We start from the raw sequence: 15,076 nt of genomic DNA on the forward strand, positions 1-15,076 counted from the left end.
AAAAACAGTTATGTAGTTTCGGAGTTTTGTGAAAGGTTTTCACTTTAAGAAAAAAAGAATTTATGCCAATTGTTTCTTTGATAATCTACAAAACTATTGTCGAACATTTTACATGGAATCCATGAGTAATGGCTTACCACGAAGCTTTAAAAAGCATGTTTTGGCAAAAACAAGAATTAAAAAACATATGTAATTTTGATAGGTTCAATGAACAAAGGTCGATACCGAGAAGTTAAAATTTAAATAAGTTTTTTTAAACAACTCTAATAACCGTCATGTCAGAATATTCAAGATTGCTCTTTTCCACGTCTTTGATAAAAGGTTGAAAGTGTTGGAATAATCTGTTTATTATAAAGTCCCCTTCACAAATAGGGCAAAATTGATCTTGTCAAGAACAATTCTCAGCTATCTTGCGTACATGAAAAAGTTTCACTTTAATGTATTATTCTGATACATATTTAGTTCCTAAAAAAAAACGCATTACTATTGCGTTGTAAATAAAATTCACACATATTTTGACCGAGAGATGTGAATAGATTTAGGCATTGGTAATAAAAAGAAAAGTAACTAGTTGGGTGTGACAATTGTGTATAATGAAATGTTGAACTGTGGCGATTTAATAAATCTAAAAATAAAAAATGTTAAAATTAGGAAATGCTTGTTCGAATTTGTAAAGAAAGAATTTTTAAAATAAGTGCATTCAAATGTGGAGGTATTATATTGTTTTGAAATTTTCCTTAATTGAATTAAAAAAGAAACACAATTGTTATTAAAACATACAAGTTATTTTTTCGCTTGTGCATGTTGTAACAATTTTTTTAAAAAGGAAAAGATTACGAAACTGTCGTAGTAATTAATTGACTAATCACTAACCGTGTCGAGTGGGAGCTAAGCTGGTAGCTGAGTATTGTCGTTTGAAAATACAATTAATTCAGTCGAGTGGAGTCGAGTTTAGTTTCGAAAGGAATATCATTATAAGGATAAAAAATTAAAAAGAAAGATCATTACGTAATTCTTTTGCTTGACTCAATAACTGGTCGTTTAGTGAACAAAAGTTTACAGAGAATAACTCAAAACATGACTTACAGCATAAACCATCTTTTCCAGTATTTCAACCGAGCAATTGCGCGTGAGTCGATGTAACGGATTTATTTCGCAATACGGTGGTACTGGGTCTCCTGATATACGGTGAGGTGATTGATGGTCGGAACTGTTAACCTTGGATTCTATTTTATTTCCATTAAAAGATCTTAGAGAATGATGGGTATTTTCTACATGTAGCATTTTTTTGTTTTTTTTTCAACTTCTATCATGAGATAATCAAACATACCTTCCAATTCCGAGTCGTTGGTCTCAAAAACCTGCTTCTCTTCATAAACTAAAGTAGCAGACATTAGATTAAGCAATAGTGTCGATTCATGATTGCAAATCGTGAATGAAACACTAACGTACAAGATTCAGGTTGTGTTCCTGATGATGACCATTTGTCAAATTGACTTGATACAATTGACATTTGTGGTTGAGAAGCAGAGACATCATACTTATTGATACTGGAAGCAAAGTTGTCATTGTGTAAGCCGCTTTTGCTTTTGTTCAAAATATCCAAACCATCCAATGTAGAGTCGTGAGAATAACAAACTGAGTGTCTTTGATTTAAAAAAGGTAAAAAACGCGTGTGAAAACATTCACTTAAAAAAAAAAAAATTACCTCCGTTCCGCTGCTCTTTTCGTTACATCTTCTGTTTTATGTATATTTGGTGAGTCTGTATGGATGCAATGTACTGAAGAGTCCTTTAGAGAACATACAACATTCATGAGTGGGCCTACCACACCACATTTAAAAAAGAATGAAAGGCTTGTTTTTTCTCTAAAGTGCTTATTTGAAAATGAGTGTAATTCAAGTGAAAATAACATTTCTGTATCTGTTTTTTACTTTGAAGTCGAGATGGACTTATTTCAGATTGATGTGCTAGAACGTGTTGTAAATGTTTTTGAAAAAGTGCCTGCTTTGCTTGCGCGTGCTCTCGTAGCATGCTGTAGTTACTTCCGAAACCGTCTTTAGCACCAGTTGAAAACTGTATTTCAACTCGAAAACGATTGGGATTATTACTATCAACGTTGCGTTTCTCCCAAACTCTAGAAAACATATGGAAAGATAACAAAGGTGAGTACATATGATGAAAAGTGTTATTGAAAAAAAAAAATAGAAAAAATGACCTGAAAACTATGTGGGATAAATAGTGTATATCAGTGATATTTGTGGCAGTATCTAATGATTCTTCATCAATAAGATTTTCTTAGACACACAAAAAAATGATTTAAGCAAAATATTCTTTGATGTTTGTGACAAACATACTTTGGGAATTATCACTTATTTTTTCTTTTTGTAAGACGCCATACCCATGTAGCAATATATTGAACAAAGAAAAAATATGAGAAGCAGAAGCCACGTAGTATCTGGAACGAACGATACGCCATGGGGATTTGATCCCCATTTCTTTGGCGTCTTTTTCTTTAAGTCGAAAGTGACTCCACGTATCGTCGTGGTCATCGTCTTCCTCGTCTTTTTTTTTTTCTTCTAAAGACGACCTGCTAAGTTTTTCATCCATTCCCATACTACCGTATTCGCTTTTATTTGCCCATTTTTCTGACTAAAGAAGGAAAATTACAACAAGTAGAGTAGGAACATAATATCCCGAACTTGTACCTCTATAGAGTTATCTAGAAAAAAAAAAAAATATAATAACAACACACTTAACTTTTGGGCTATATCATACGTTTACATATTAAACTATGAACACCATTGTCGTTATGTCGCGCATCCTAAAAAAAAAACATTGATATGTTTTTTTTAATTTTTTTTTTTAATAGAAACTACTTGAGCATTTTTTTTTCCATCGGACGTTGTCAAATTTGAAAAAGAAGCCTGTGCGGGAGTTTGGCGTGGTTTTTGATGACCCCACAGAGGGTCCGTATTAATAACAACTGTTTGATTGTGAGGAATAGTTAACAGAGTTTCGTGTTGAATGGAGCCTCGACGTGGCGACTTTAATGTTTTATAAAGATTTTCATCCTGATGAACTGTGGATGTTTCCTGCTCGTAAACGAGGGGGTTTGAGTCCATTTTTTTAGAAGCGGCTGTATTCTGTTCATGTACTAAGTGGCACAAACATATAGAATTTAACACGGTATGCGTCTCATTGTGAGCAGCTGCCTCACATGTGTCACTGTATGAAGAAGCCTTTAAATTAGAAGAAGGTTGAAGTAAATCTTGTTCCGAAGAAATGAATTTTTCAGAATTTTTGACATCAGGACTTTGGCGCGAAAATGTAATATCCGCAATAATTTTCTTTAAAAGCTTTGGTATTAAGCTGACACCTATTACAATTTTCTGCTTTGGCGTTAGTCCATATTCGGCTGGACCAAGGAAAGATGCTAACGGCTCTACTTGTGTGTATATGGAAAACGCGGCTTTAAGAGCGGCAGTGCCAATATACGTATGATTGTGTATCAAATCATAACGCACATTATCAACAAGATCAGGTAATTTACTAGAATCAAAGCGTTTTTTTTTTACACGATACCTACGAAAACCGTTAAACAATGGATCCTATGTAAAATCAATTACCAGGAATTACTCAACTCCTGCCAGCGACTGCGGATATCTCTCAATCGGTCAGATAAGAGAAAAATTAAATGACATGAATTACAAGGAAACCCATCAGTCATGCAATTATTATTTAATTTTTTATGCATTTGGTTGGAGAGTTTGTCTAAAAGATGCTCTGTGTAATATTGTGAAACAATAGGTAATTTTGATACATCTTGAGAACTCTCTAATAACATGGCAAGTATATATGAAAGAAAATAAATGGTTAACTTTAAAACATAAAGCAGTTTGGAGCTTACGATAATGGTCCTCGTCAAAAACTGCATTGTCATCTTCCAGAGATCCGCGAACCTGTGATGGAGGCCCCGTGGCCCACTCGCATCGTCGAATTTCAAATGATAAAGCATTGACTAATTCTTCTATACGTTCCTTAATCTAAAGAACACTGGATAGTTAATGGCATTGTGATGCGTGCTCTGTTTTCCTACTGCAATCATGTTCACCCTTGGTTTTTTGAAAAATTGAGCGGCTTCTTGATAGCCGGGTGAATGCTTTATGCACTCCCTAAGGTTTGGTTCCATATCGTCTAGACCGTTTTCCTAACGATAAACATTTGAAAAACCTCTCTCCGAAACAGGCTTTTATATGAAACGTACTGAATTGAACAGTGTATCTAACCATTTTTTACACAAATCGCGCTCTTTGGATTGCACTGAGGAATTGTCTAATAAGGCATGTGCTTTAGCATTTCGCATAACCATTTGAACTAATATAGGGGTCAGTTGTCCCTCTAAATCCAAGAATCCTTTCGTGAAAGCTGCGGAGGTTACTTGGCACCTTTCATAACAATGGAAAACTACAAAAAAAAAAGTTTTATATTACCGGCCTTCATCAGACGTGTAAATTTTCAAATCATGTCGGAATGTTGAGTGTAATCGAAGTAAACCCCCTTCCTCATCCCCGGGGTACATTGCGGCGCGCAGCCGTTTACCAAGATCCTCAGCTTGCGCTTGACCTACCCCGGTTAATTCACCGCCCCATTTAGCTACGATAAGCTGTCGTGTTACGACTACAAGAGTGTCTCCTGATTTCTTTTATAGTAAAAATGAATCGTGTACATACACTACAATCGAATAGTGATAATCTCACACTTATCACACTTTTCCATTCCACTGGTTTGATTTGGAATTTTCGGTTAATTCCAGAAAACCCGTCGCCTCGCTGTAAAACTCGTTGGAGTGAACAAAAATGTTCAAACAGCTGGTTTGCTTCTATCCCTTCCAATGACATAAGACTCTTAAAATGTGCTCAATACAATTCAATGTATTATCATATAAAAGCGTACCATTCTTTTAATGATATGTCGAGTTTTCTCTAATAAGCATTGAAGCTCTTCAGGAGATTTCAGCTTTATTTCCTTCGGCTGCTGCATTATAAAAGAATGGTTATAGGTTAAGAAAGTCACTTAAGCTAACACTTATGGTAACACAAGATGAATTTGATGCATCTTCAGATTCACTTTGACAATGATATTCCAAGAGTTCAGGTTCAGATGTTTCGAATTTCAACTTTTGTTTGGGCTGACGATCTCCATGACGCATGACGACAATCATTGCCCGAAGCTCCTATAAAAAGCATTAGCTGTTTATAAATATTACACTTGCGTAAATTGAATGTTTTTGAAAAGCATGATAGGACACCTACACCCACTTCATCTGCATCATTTGGATGTATAACGGAATCATCAACTTCAATAAAAGTTTTTCTTAATGTGTCTTCTTCAGCTTCAATAGAGAGTTCTCCTTCTCGCAATTCGCGAGGAATAAAATTATATTTTTTTTGCAATTTTGTAAGGAATAAAATTCGTATAACATGAGCGCAATCATTATAATATTTAACATTTCCCTTGACAAAGGACCATCCATTAACATCACACACATATGAGAAACCGCTTGTGGTGCGAAGAATATCAAACCCACAAATGACCTGCTTAAAGGTCTCAACTATTTTGTACGCCATGACTTTCTCAAATTCACTTAAAATTACAGGATATCGGACTTCCTGCAATAACGTACTGTATTTTATAATTTTCTATTCAAAATATCACCTTTCCATGAGCTGTTCTTTGCACCTTCCCATCCAATGTGGGAGCTTTTCTAGCTTCAGCATGTGCGAAGAAGGGTCCTACTGTATAAACCTTCACATCAGTTCCAAATGTTGCTAAGAATTCTTCATAAACGTAAATTCCATCCCGGCGAACCTTGTTAAGTAGGTTTTAATAGATAAATAACACAAATCCGCATGATATTGTAAAACAAACCTGGTGGTAGTCAGGACAAAAAATACTAGAGCGATCTTCTATTTTGCGAAATAATTTTTTACAACCACCCCCAGCGTTTCGAGGGTAATAGACATAATTATTATGATTGTCAGCGTCACATGGTTTTTCTATAAAGGGTTTATTCAACCTTAATCCGTTATATACAATATAATCATAATGTTCCTCAAACACATGATTTGGATTTCCTAATGTGCATAGAGGGTGGTCTACAATGATATGTGAAGGTGTTGGAATATCACACTCCTATAATAAATAATTTGAATCAAAAGTAGTAATTTGAAAAAAAAATTAATACTTTTAGCATTTGAATGACTTTTACACGACTTCGAAGAAAATGCATTCCATCCAAATCATTTAAAATAACGGGATTGGTAGCCTGAGTGTATTCTTTTACCTAGTGAGAACGAAAAATCCAAGAAATGCTAATATAATTCCAACACATTAATTTTGTTACTTTCTCAAAAGGGTAACCTCTGGAATGAAAAGCAATAAGGCAGTCAACGATCGGCCAAGAAGAAACGGGTTTGTGTAGTAGGACATTTTCGGAGAATTGTATAATTTGAAAATCAGGAGATTTTGCTAATCTTTTTAAAATACTTTGCATTGGAGAACTGTTTACTTTTGACTGCATTGCACAAACACCAAGCTTAAAAACGAAGGGCTTAGCGTTACTTGTACAGTTAGTTGATGTCGAAAGATCTTGTTCAACTGTGAAAGAACCACGTCGAGGACCCTCTCTTATGTATGTTGTTTTATAATCCATTTTTTTTTTTAGGTTTTCTAGATCATAATATTCGTTTGTCCTCAAGTGTTTTGTTCTTATACTATAAACTGTATGAAGAGTCCTCAGAACAAACTGTCCAAATATAAACTGTGTTCTTCTCACCACATATGTAGCTTTATATTACGATACCATAAATTCGAGTTTTGGGGGCCTATTGAATTTTTGCTTTTCTATTATACTTTTCTTACAGTCAGTTGTTAAATACTGTTCTGGACCAGATCTTCGTTACTGTTTACTTTTAAAAAGAATTGAAATAAAATAGGTCAAACATAACATCAAGTAATTGTTTTTTACATGGATACGTTAGAAAATATTCTTCACAGTACATTTTCTTATATTTTTATTCCGAGAGAACCAAACGATGAGGTTAAAGTTCTCGAATTCAGTGGATTAGAGAAAAACTTTAGAGCAAAATTACAAAAACATTTTGCACAAGACTCTTTATTAAAATCAGAAAAAAAAAAACTTTCAAAACAGTTCAATGAAAAAGTTCAAAATAAATTACCACAAGATTATATAGATCATGCAGTTGAAACGTCACAAACGTATCAAATTATCCCTTTAACGCTGCCATCACAAAAAAATAATTACCAGGCCATTAACCTTTATATTGATAGCATCAGTCGAATAAAGAATCTACCATCCAACGCTCGAGCTTCTCGAATCGCAGGAACAGACATACGCGGTGACGCTTTCATTTCTAGCACAACGGATGACGAGATTGTGTTCAAACGTACTGACTTTACTATCAAGGATTATGAAAATTTCTTGCAAAATCCGCCTAGTTCATCGAATCGGTGGAATCAAGCGGAAGCTTTAGCGGAAATACAAAAAAAGGTGTCTTCAAATGAAACGATCACATCACCTTCAAAAACTCCTGAAGTTCGTCAGTGTGATTATTGTCGTAGCACTAAGGACTTAAAAAGTTGTAGCAGATGTAAAAAAGTGCGTTTTCTATTATTTTGAAATTTGTATTTTTGTTAATAACTAACAAATGTTTTAGGTCATGTACTGCAGCCTTTTATGTCAAAAAGAAGATTGGTGTTTTCATAAGCGTATTTGCATAAATAGTTCGTAACTCGACGATTGAATAAGCGAGTGTAGTCATTAATTTAATAATACATAATCAATGATATCCGTAACGTTGATGTGCCCGATGAACACAACATTGGCGCTACAATCTTGTCATGCAATAAAAAATTTAAAATGTTTTGAATCAATTGACTTATGATCATTAAAAGTTTAAAATACAATGTGAAAAAAATATCGGATCGTGCGGCTTATTAGTCTAAATTAGACAATGTTTTTTTTTATTATCAAACAGTTTTTTACTCCAGTTATACTTATGGAAGTATATTTTTTTTTATAAATATAAAAAAAGTGAATTCTGTAAAAGTGTGATATAATGGATTTGTGAAGATTAGAAGATTACTTCAACGCGAACGTTGCATGTGCCTGTAGAGAACCTTAATTAAGCTGTCAGTACATGTTGACCTCTGATAATATGATGTTATAATGTCAACGGTTTTCTAAAAAAAAAAGGATTAACGTAAAGGATATGGCGACATTAGCAGATTCTTTTTTACAAGATCTTGCCGATTTAGATGATGAAAACGATGACAACGGTTTCGATGATACGATCAAGAGAGATAATAGGTTAAAAGGAAATGGAACAGAAGATGCTAGCTGTAGTGAAGATGATGATGAATCAATACCAGATGCCATTGAGTTGTTTGAAAAGTCGAAATTATCTATTGATAGTTTCTTGTCAAAAATATCTTCACAACCGGATTTCATGGAATCAATGGAAAAAATAAGAGAAATGACAGAAAAGTATCCTGGGGGGATTCGAGACAAGAATGATTCATTCAGTCGGGAAGAATATGAGCTTGTTGAAAAAGCAAACGATTTAATAGGAAAACTTGATATTGGCATTCTGAATGTTCATAGCTTCATTCGGGATATTTATGCGAAAAAACTACCTGAATTAGAGTCAATTGTGTTTTCTCCCTTAGAATACATTGCAGTAGTGCAACGTATAAAAAATGAAACAGATTTAACAGTTATTGAACTGAGCGATATTTTACCTAGCACGGTTACAATGGCAGTAACAGTAGCTGCTAGTATGACAACCGGACAACCACTTCCTCTATCAGATCTTGAAAAAGTGTTAGTTGCTGCTGAGGAAGCTATGAGTCTTGCTACTCATAGGAAAGATGTTTTAACTTTTTTAGAAACCCGTATGGGTATTTTAGCTCCAAACGTATCTGCTATTATTGGTAGTGCTCTGACAGCTCGTTTAATCACACATGCAGGCGGCATTGTTAGTTTAGCTAGAATGCCCGCTCAAAATATTATGTTAATAGGTTCATCTTCAGCATCTATGCGAACTGTTAGTGGTGCTGGGGTGGCAGGAACTTTTTCATCGACGTCAACTGTTCGAAGTATTATTTATGGTTGTGATATTATTCAATCGACTCCGCTTGCTACTCGTAACCGAGCGTTAAAATTAGTTTCGGGAAAAATCGGTTTAGCTGCTCGTGTTGATTCGTTTCATGAGTCACCTAACGGTGTTGTTGGTTGTGCATTACGTGAGAAAATTATGCAAGCACTTGTCAAAGCTCAAGAACCTCCAGCAGCCCCGATTAAAAAATCGTTACCTATTCCTGATGATGCTCCAAGAAGTCGCCGTGGTGGTAAGCGGCATCGTCGAGCTAAAGAAAAATACGGTTTAACGGAAATACACAAATTACAAAATCGAGTTGTTTTCGGACCAGAGGCCGAAGATGAAGTAGGTCAAGATTATGATGGCGTCTCACTGGGTATGATTACAAAAAGTATTGGACACACCAAGTTACGACTTCAAGCTAAACAACAAAAGATTCAAGTTAAGCGAGAACGTCGTCAACACCGATTAAGTTCTAGCGGTACACAATCTGTAGGAGCTTTCTCAGCTACAGCCTCTTCTAATGGTACTGGAGGAATGTCTTCTTCCTTAGCTTTCACACCTTTACAAGGCATCGAATTATGTAATCCAGAAACGTTTACTAAAAGTTACTCGGATCAAAAAGACAAAGGATACTTTTCTTCTGCAGTGACTTTTTCAAAACAAAATCTACTGGTTAATGTTAAAACTAAAGAAGAACCTGCGTGACATTTTGGTGTCACCTCAATTTAACATGAAATGATAAATTTCTTAATTTTATTTATAGTAGCTATCCTTTTTTTTCCAGAAATATCATTTCACTTTGAATGTCAAAAAAAAAGAATTGAAATGCGTTGTACATCATTCCTTTGATCCTTAAATATGTGAAATTTGAACAAACCGCAGATTGCTAGTTTTTCATGCTCGCCACACAAAACCTTTACAAGACTAAGCCAAGATGCCTTGATTACACTCCTGGGTTTTAAACGCCCATTTTGTTTCTATCTTATAGTATATAATCTATTATAAAATTGTCTGTTTGCAAATATGGAGATGTTCTGAACAACAGTTTCTTTGAATGTATTATTATAGATACGACATAAATTGAGTGCTATAAATATGCGTTTATATGAAACCTATAAACCCTTTTTTTAATATAAAAAAAATTATGAGTTGTCTAAACCCAGCGAAGAAAACAATCAAAACATAACATATTGAATGCTTAATGTTTTTTTTTTTCACCTAATTGATAAATTAAAAATGCTAGAGAATAAAGTCTGATATGTAAGAGTTAAGACGGAGTCACTTTCAAACAGTACAGCAGCATGTTCTAATATTTTCCTTGTTCATTACAAAAGACGGCAAATTACAATAAATAAAAATAGAGGAAGAAAAGTAATGAAGCACATTTTTCCAAATTTGTAGGTATTTACGACGTGGATGAAGTGTAGCGGAGCTTAGGTTTTCATGTCCATTGCTTTTTGTTTAGCTTCATCTAAATCGCCCACCATATATAAAGCCATTTCAGGAAGATCGTCGCAGTTTCCCGCTAGTATTTCTAAATGAAAAAAGATGTATTATTTAAGGAAGCATTACAACAGTGAGAAAAAGAACCTTTAAATCCATGAATGCATTTTTCAGGGTCGACAAATCGACCAGGTTTACCCGTGAAAACTGAAAGAAAGGAAAATTTAAATTTTTGTTTCAAATTTTTGTTATAAGCAAGCATCATTTGTGAAAAGAATATATTGAATCGAACACTATAAATATATTTTCTTTTAGCAATGGTCAAACACAACTCAATAAACGATTATACGCAATTATCAGAAAATCAATAAAGTGTACACTTGAAAGTCAGACTGTAACCATACGTAATTCTTACCTTCTGCTACCGTAAAAGGTTGCGATAAAAATTTTTGAATACGTCGAGCGCGAGATACTACTAACTTATCTTCTTCAGAGAGTTCATCCATACCCAGAATAGCAATGACATCTTGAAGAGACTTATACCCCTGTAAAATTTTTTGTACTTCACGTGCAATTGTATAATGTTCCTCTCCTAATTTGGAAAAAGTAATCAAGTACGAAATTATTGTGGAAAATGTGATAGTTAAAAACGCGGTTACCTACGACATCGGGAGTTAACATACGGGACATGGAATCTAAAGGATCTACTGCGGGATAAATGCCTAATTCTGCAATCTAATGAATTGTTCGCAACATTATTTTAAATGAAATCTTTTTGACAAAAAGATTACTTGACGTGATAAAACAGTTGTAGCATCTAAATGAGCAAAGGTTGTTGCGGGAGCTGGATCCGTCAAATCGTCCGCTGGTACATAGACAGCTTGTACGGATGTTATTGAACCCCTTGTTGTTGATGTTATGCGTTCTTGTAAAGAACCTAAATCTGTTGCTAATGTGGGCTGGTAGCCTACGGACGATGGTATTCGTCCGAGTAACGTGGATATTTCTGATCCAGCCTGTGTGAACCTATAAATATTGTCAATGAAAAGTAAAACATCCTGGTTTTTTTTATCGCGAAAATATTCAGCTACTGTAAGACCCGTTAGTGCCACACGAGCACGAGCGCCTGGTGGTTCATTCATCTGACCATAAATTAACGCTGCTCTTGAGCCATTGAAATCATAAGATCCATCTGCACGTTGAGTGCGTTTTATAACGCCTAATAAACATAACGCAAATCATTCATGCTACTCTAAATTTTTTGACACCTGTTTGAAGCATTTCTTGATACAAATCATTGCCCTCCCGAGTACGTTCCCCGACGCCCGCAAAAACAGAATACCCACCGTAATTTTGAGCAATATTATTAATGAGCTCCATAATGAGAACAGTTTTTCCACAACCTGCTCCTCCAAATAAGCCTATTTTGCCACCCTAAACACAGCTTTGTTTAACTCATTGATGCTACTGGTAGTAGATCTAACCTTTGCATAAGGACATAAAAGGTCCACAACTTTTATTCCCGTTACAAAAACTTGAGGTTTTGTATTTAAATCTAAAAAAGATGGAGCTTCTCGATGAATCGGATCATAAGATGTTGCTTTGATGGCTCCACAATTATCTAGTGGCTCTCCAATGACATTCATTATCCTCCCTAATGTTCCAGAACCGACCGGAACCGATATAGGCTGGCCCGTGCTGACGACCCGCTGGCCACGGATTAATCCCTCTGTTTCATCCATGGCAATAGTTCGAACAGTATTTTCCCCTAAATGTTGAGCAACTTCTAATACGACAGCTCCTTTTTCCATTTCGACATTCAATGCTGTTAAAATGGGTGGAATAGATTTTTCAAAATAAACATCAACTACTGGTCCGATAATCTGAGATATTTTCCCATAGTCACCAGAAGACGGCTGTTTTGATGAGAATTGTCTATAAGAACAGGAAGCGTGAGTTTTTTGAGCTGCAAACCACATACACAAACGCACAGACAAAAAAAAACGAATATCTTTAAAATTCAACAATACTACATTACCTAAACCTTGTTTTGTGAAGACGCTTAAAACATTCTTTGGGGAATTATAAGAAATGATGTGATTCCATGGTTTTTTAAGCAGTCGAAAAGTTTTCGACATAATACTTCACTTTCAAATGATTTTTTTAATCTTTCTGTTATTAATTAAAAGGCAAGTCTTTCTCTTTGCAATATGCATAGGTTACAGATACCAACAATACATTACAACATGTTTTATACAATCTTTTTCTTCAGCCGCCACACCAGAACTTTACCAGGCAACATACGCATCAAGTCAGCTACATTATTATGATCGAAGTTATTGTAAACGATCGTCTTGGAAAAAAAATAAGAATTAAATGTAATCAAGATGATACTGTTGGGGATTTGAAAAAATTAATTGCTGCTCAAATAGGTTATTTGTTTTGCTATTTTTTCTACCTTTGATTTTATGTTTTTTATTGTTGATAAACTCTTCTTTAGGAACGCGAGCAGATAAAATTCGCCTTCAAAAATGGTATAATGTGTTAAAAGATCACTTGTCGCTTGATGATTACGAAGTTCACGATGGTATGGGTTTGGAATTATACTATAACTAGTTACCGATATTCCCTTTATCGTCACAAAGGTAGAGACTAGTGGTTTTGTATATTAGTATTATTTATCAAGTAAAAGTTTTTTAAAAAAAACCTATTGCACTTTGGCAAAACAAAGGCATCTATAGTTTAAAAATTCAATGAAACACGTTAAGACCTATTGGTGACTGCGCTTGTTTGTCGAAAGCAGTGTACATTTTGTTTTTGCGGAAAAAAATTAAAACATTACATTTTAAAATATTTAAAAAATGTTAACATGAGAACACTATAGAAAAAAAAGAAAAATAGAGAGAATCATTTATTAGTTTATCCAGACTCTTACTGTAACCTAGCAGTCAAACTATCAAGTTGAAGACCGAAAACAACAACCCATGAAATTTTCGTAGGGTTTTCAAAAAATTCCTATTTGAATTTTTACAAGATACAAAAGAAATTTTGACGTGTTAATTAATAGTTTGTTTTAAGTCCACATACGTCAGCCTTTTTGTAACCGGTGACGGATAAAAGAGGGGTTTTGACGAAGACTACTTTTACGCGGCGTTGCATACTCATACAAACTACAAGCCTTTCTATACGCTTTCTTACGGTGAGCTGACCAATTAAATCGCTGAAATTTTGTGTGGGAGGGCAAGGATGCTTCTTTAAGTATTTTTTCTGAAGACGAAAGGACATGAGGTGTTCTTGCCACACACGTTAAACGAGAGTCAGTTGCTATACCATCATCAGTTTCTGTTTCCCATAAATTTTCACTAGGGCTCCAAATAACAATACAATTTTTTTTTGACTTTGAAGTAGCGGTATTCAATAAAAAACACTTTGGATCCACAAAAGGCAACCCATGAATTCGTTTTTGAGACGGTTCCACAGGGCAGGGAGTGGACCAAGAGGATTCCATATTCAAGTCGGTTTGTTGACAGAGGTTAGCTAATAGGTTTTTTTCCTTGGATGACATCTCCGTCTCACATTGCTTTACCTTTTGAATAGTATCTAAAGGAGTAGACACATACAACATTGAAGTGTCTTGGTTGGTTTTGCCATTGTGTGACATTTGAACTAAAGTCGATGATGCCATTTGAGTTAGAAGTTTAAAAGGCTTCACATTCTTTTCTGCCTCACCCGGATTTCGTAATATTATTGATTTGAAAGAATCCCGATTACGTTTTTTTCGATACGTAATATAACGTGTCATTGGCTGAGTATTACGGCACGTTTGTGTTAAAAAAAAATTGCACTTTTCGTTATTCTCGTATGACTTCTTGTATGAATTCAACATTTTTCTTGTTGAGCTGGTATACCGTTTTTTAACAGCTTTAAAAGTGTTCCAATCTTTTTTTGATAGTAGAATATCCGCGGCTGAAACCTGAGAAGCTTTTATATGATATTTATACACTATATACACTAAAAGACAGAGTGAAGCATACAGAGCCAAATGGCCTTCCTGAAACGATTTTTTTATTAAAGCATGAAATAACCATGAAGTTTTATACATGGATGTTAACATTTTCAGCACGTTGTGGGAGCGTGCGCCTAAGCTTTTAATCAAGTTTTCTTCTTCTTTACTTAAATCCAAAAAACCATGACTATTACTGAGTAAGAAAAAACATTTTTCTTAAAAATTTGATACAAAGAAATAACAACACTATACTAATAAGTCGATGTTTTTTTTTTGTAACTTGAATCTCGAACCCTACAACCCGTGACAAAATTATACAATGAATCACATACACACTGTCTTTATTAAATTAGAAAAACTTGAACATTTACAATTTTTTTTTTTCCATATGTTTTTCTTGAAATATTAGACCACCATCTGAAGATCTGATTCGACCACTGAAG

General features: G+C 34.6%; 4 protein-coding genes across 6 annotated transcripts; 2 read left to right on the forward strand and 2 right to left on the reverse strand.

The window, feature by feature from the left end:
* Positions 1–718: 718 nt before the first annotated feature.
* Positions 719–6,911, reverse strand: LOC128883241 (uncharacterized). The gene is made up of 25 exons (XM_054135400.1): positions 6,406–6,911; positions 6,247–6,345; positions 5,931–6,194; positions 5,718–5,870; positions 5,321–5,671; positions 5,086–5,235; positions 4,956–5,036; positions 4,760–4,906; positions 4,493–4,701; positions 4,267–4,447; positions 4,099–4,209; positions 3,910–4,045; positions 3,629–3,836; positions 3,220–3,584; positions 2,879–3,156; positions 2,778–2,823; positions 2,708–2,721; positions 2,357–2,651; positions 2,218–2,296; positions 1,934–2,136; positions 1,709–1,823; positions 1,453–1,646; positions 1,331–1,378; positions 1,087–1,271; positions 719–1,033 (listed from the first exon to the last, which is right to left on the reverse strand). The coding sequence occupies exons 1-25, from the start codon at positions 6,712–6,714 to the stop codon at positions 989–991; spliced, it is 4,266 nt and encodes a 1,421-aa protein (XP_053991375.1). The 5' UTR covers positions 6,715–6,911; the 3' UTR covers positions 719–988.
* A 64-nt stretch (positions 6,912–6,975) lies between these two features.
* On the forward strand, positions 6,976–9,890 carry LOC128883480 (uncharacterized). The gene is made up of 2 exons (XM_054135874.1): positions 6,976–7,680; positions 7,739–9,890. Exon 2 carries the CDS (start codon positions 8,294–8,296, stop codon positions 9,887–9,889), a length of 1,596 nt encoding a protein of 531 aa, XP_053991849.1. The 5' UTR covers positions 6,976–7,680; positions 7,739–8,293; the 3' UTR covers position 9,890.
* A 32-nt stretch (positions 9,891–9,922) lies between these two features.
* Positions 9,923–12,885, reverse strand: LOC128883479 (ATP synthase subunit beta, mitochondrial-like). Of its 3 annotated transcripts, none has more exons than XM_054135872.1 (8): positions 12,666–12,885; positions 12,112–12,593; positions 11,896–12,061; positions 11,419–11,846; positions 11,287–11,362; positions 11,043–11,219; positions 10,775–10,834; positions 9,923–10,718 (listed from the first exon to the last, which is right to left on the reverse strand). In XM_054135872.1, the coding sequence occupies exons 1-8, from the start codon at positions 12,763–12,765 to the stop codon at positions 10,618–10,620; spliced, it is 1,590 nt and encodes a 529-aa protein (XP_053991847.1). In that variant the 5' UTR covers positions 12,766–12,885; the 3' UTR covers positions 9,923–10,617. The 3 variants fall into 3 exon arrangements, with proteins under 3 accessions (XP_053991847.1, XP_053991846.1, XP_053991848.1); XM_054135873.1 differs by having other exon boundaries at positions 9,929–10,718; positions 12,112–12,562; positions 12,666–12,782; XM_054135871.1 differs by having other exon boundaries at positions 9,924–10,718; positions 12,112–12,765.
* Positions 12,678–13,410, forward strand: LOC128883481 (uncharacterized). Its single transcript, XM_054135876.1, has 3 exons — positions 12,678–12,816; positions 12,900–13,059; positions 13,128–13,410. The coding sequence occupies exons 2-3, from the start codon at positions 12,954–12,956 to the stop codon at positions 13,241–13,243; spliced, it is 222 nt and encodes a 73-aa protein (XP_053991851.1). The 5' UTR covers positions 12,678–12,816; positions 12,900–12,953; the 3' UTR covers positions 13,244–13,410.
* Positions 13,411–15,076: the final 1,666 nt, after the last annotated feature.

Source organism: Hylaeus volcanicus, unplaced genomic scaffold (assembly GCF_026283585.1).
Source record: "Hylaeus volcanicus isolate JK05 unplaced genomic scaffold, UHH_iyHylVolc1.0_haploid 12221, whole genome shotgun sequence".
NCBI lineage: Eukaryota > Metazoa > Arthropoda > Insecta > Hymenoptera > Colletidae > Hylaeus > Hylaeus volcanicus.